Source organism: Salvelinus sp. IW2-2015, linkage group LG8 (genome assembly GCF_002910315.2).
Source record: "Salvelinus sp. IW2-2015 linkage group LG8, ASM291031v2, whole genome shotgun sequence".
NCBI classification, from domain to species: Eukaryota; Metazoa; Chordata; class Actinopteri; order Salmoniformes; family Salmonidae; genus Salvelinus; species Salvelinus sp. IW2-2015.
The window spans coordinates 46,943,324-46,944,480 of NC_036848.1; the positions used below are offsets into that span (position 1 = coordinate 46,943,324).

The 1,157-nt window shown below is 45.8% G+C and overlaps 1 protein-coding gene across 1 annotated transcript in view; it reads left to right on the top strand.

Annotated features, from left to right (window-relative positions):
- LOC111968262 (protein kinase C epsilon type-like) overlaps positions 1 to 1,157 on the top strand; it is a 169,329-nt gene that overhangs the window by 125,921 nt on the left and 42,251 nt on the right. The window contains 1 exon segment of the mRNA XM_070444969.1: positions 938 to 1,092. Coding sequence (XP_070301070.1) covers positions 938 to 1,092 — 155 coding nt within the window.

The following is a 1,157-nucleotide window of genomic DNA, read 5'->3' on the forward strand; positions in this document are numbered from 1 at the left end:
CTACATGTACATACTACCTCAATCAACCTGACTAACCGGTGTCTGTATGTAGCCTCGCTACTTTTATAGCCTTGCTACTGTTTTCCACTGTCTTTTTACTGTTGTTTTTATTTCTTTACTTACCTATTGTTCACCTAATACCTTTTTTGTGCTATTGGATAGAGCCTGTAAGTAAGCATTTCACTGTCACTGCCTTAATACTACCAAGGACCATCTGTAAATTCCCAGTTGTGGAAGACGAGTATCTAATGAAGGTATTTTTCTCGATTGCTGGGTTAAGCACCATTGTAATAGGAATGATGGAAGATGTGTCATTGGTTCTTATAGCTTTGTGACCCCTGTGGCGTTAAACAATGGTTCGGACGGGGCCACTCCTTTCTTATATAGAGGGCTTTTTATATACCCACCACCCGCCCGCCTCAATCTGATTTCCTATATGGGGAGCTGGAATTCAGGAAGGGGACCGTTGTTCCCAGAGAGACAGCTCTCTGTGCCTGGAGAATAGGGGCTATGGGTGGGGTGGGGATGGCTGGGGGTGGGGTGGGGATGGCTGGGGGGCTTAGCCTTAGGGGCAGGTATTGATTGCTGACCATAAGGACCACAGTTATTTGTGAAGGTGGAAGTGTGGAGGGGTTAATGCAGGGTTAAGGCTGGTTTAATATGCTCTAATTGATCGGTAATACTGGTTCTACTCAGAGGGTCACACTGTCGAACTACAGGTCAATCTTTATTGAGCTGAATTGACTAGCTACATGATAATTGTAACAGTCTACTTCCACAATGCGATCTGATCATTAACTCTTTATTCTTTGAGACACACAGTACAACTAATCTCTGGTCTTTATAGTGGTTGTTTTAATCATGGGTGAAAAAGATGTAACACTTCTTCCTGTCTTTCTCTCTGTCTCTCCTCCTCCTCCTCTCCCTCCATCTCCAGGACCGTCTGTTCTTTGTGATGGAGTACGTGAACGGAGGAGACCTTATGTTCCAGATCCAGCGTTCCAGGAAGTTTGACGAGGCGCGCTCTCGCTTCTACGCCGCCGAGGTCACGTCTGCCCTCATGTTCCTTCACCAACATGGAGTAATCTACAGGTAACACACACACAAATACACACAGGCACGTACGCACGCGTGCTCACACACACATATACACACAC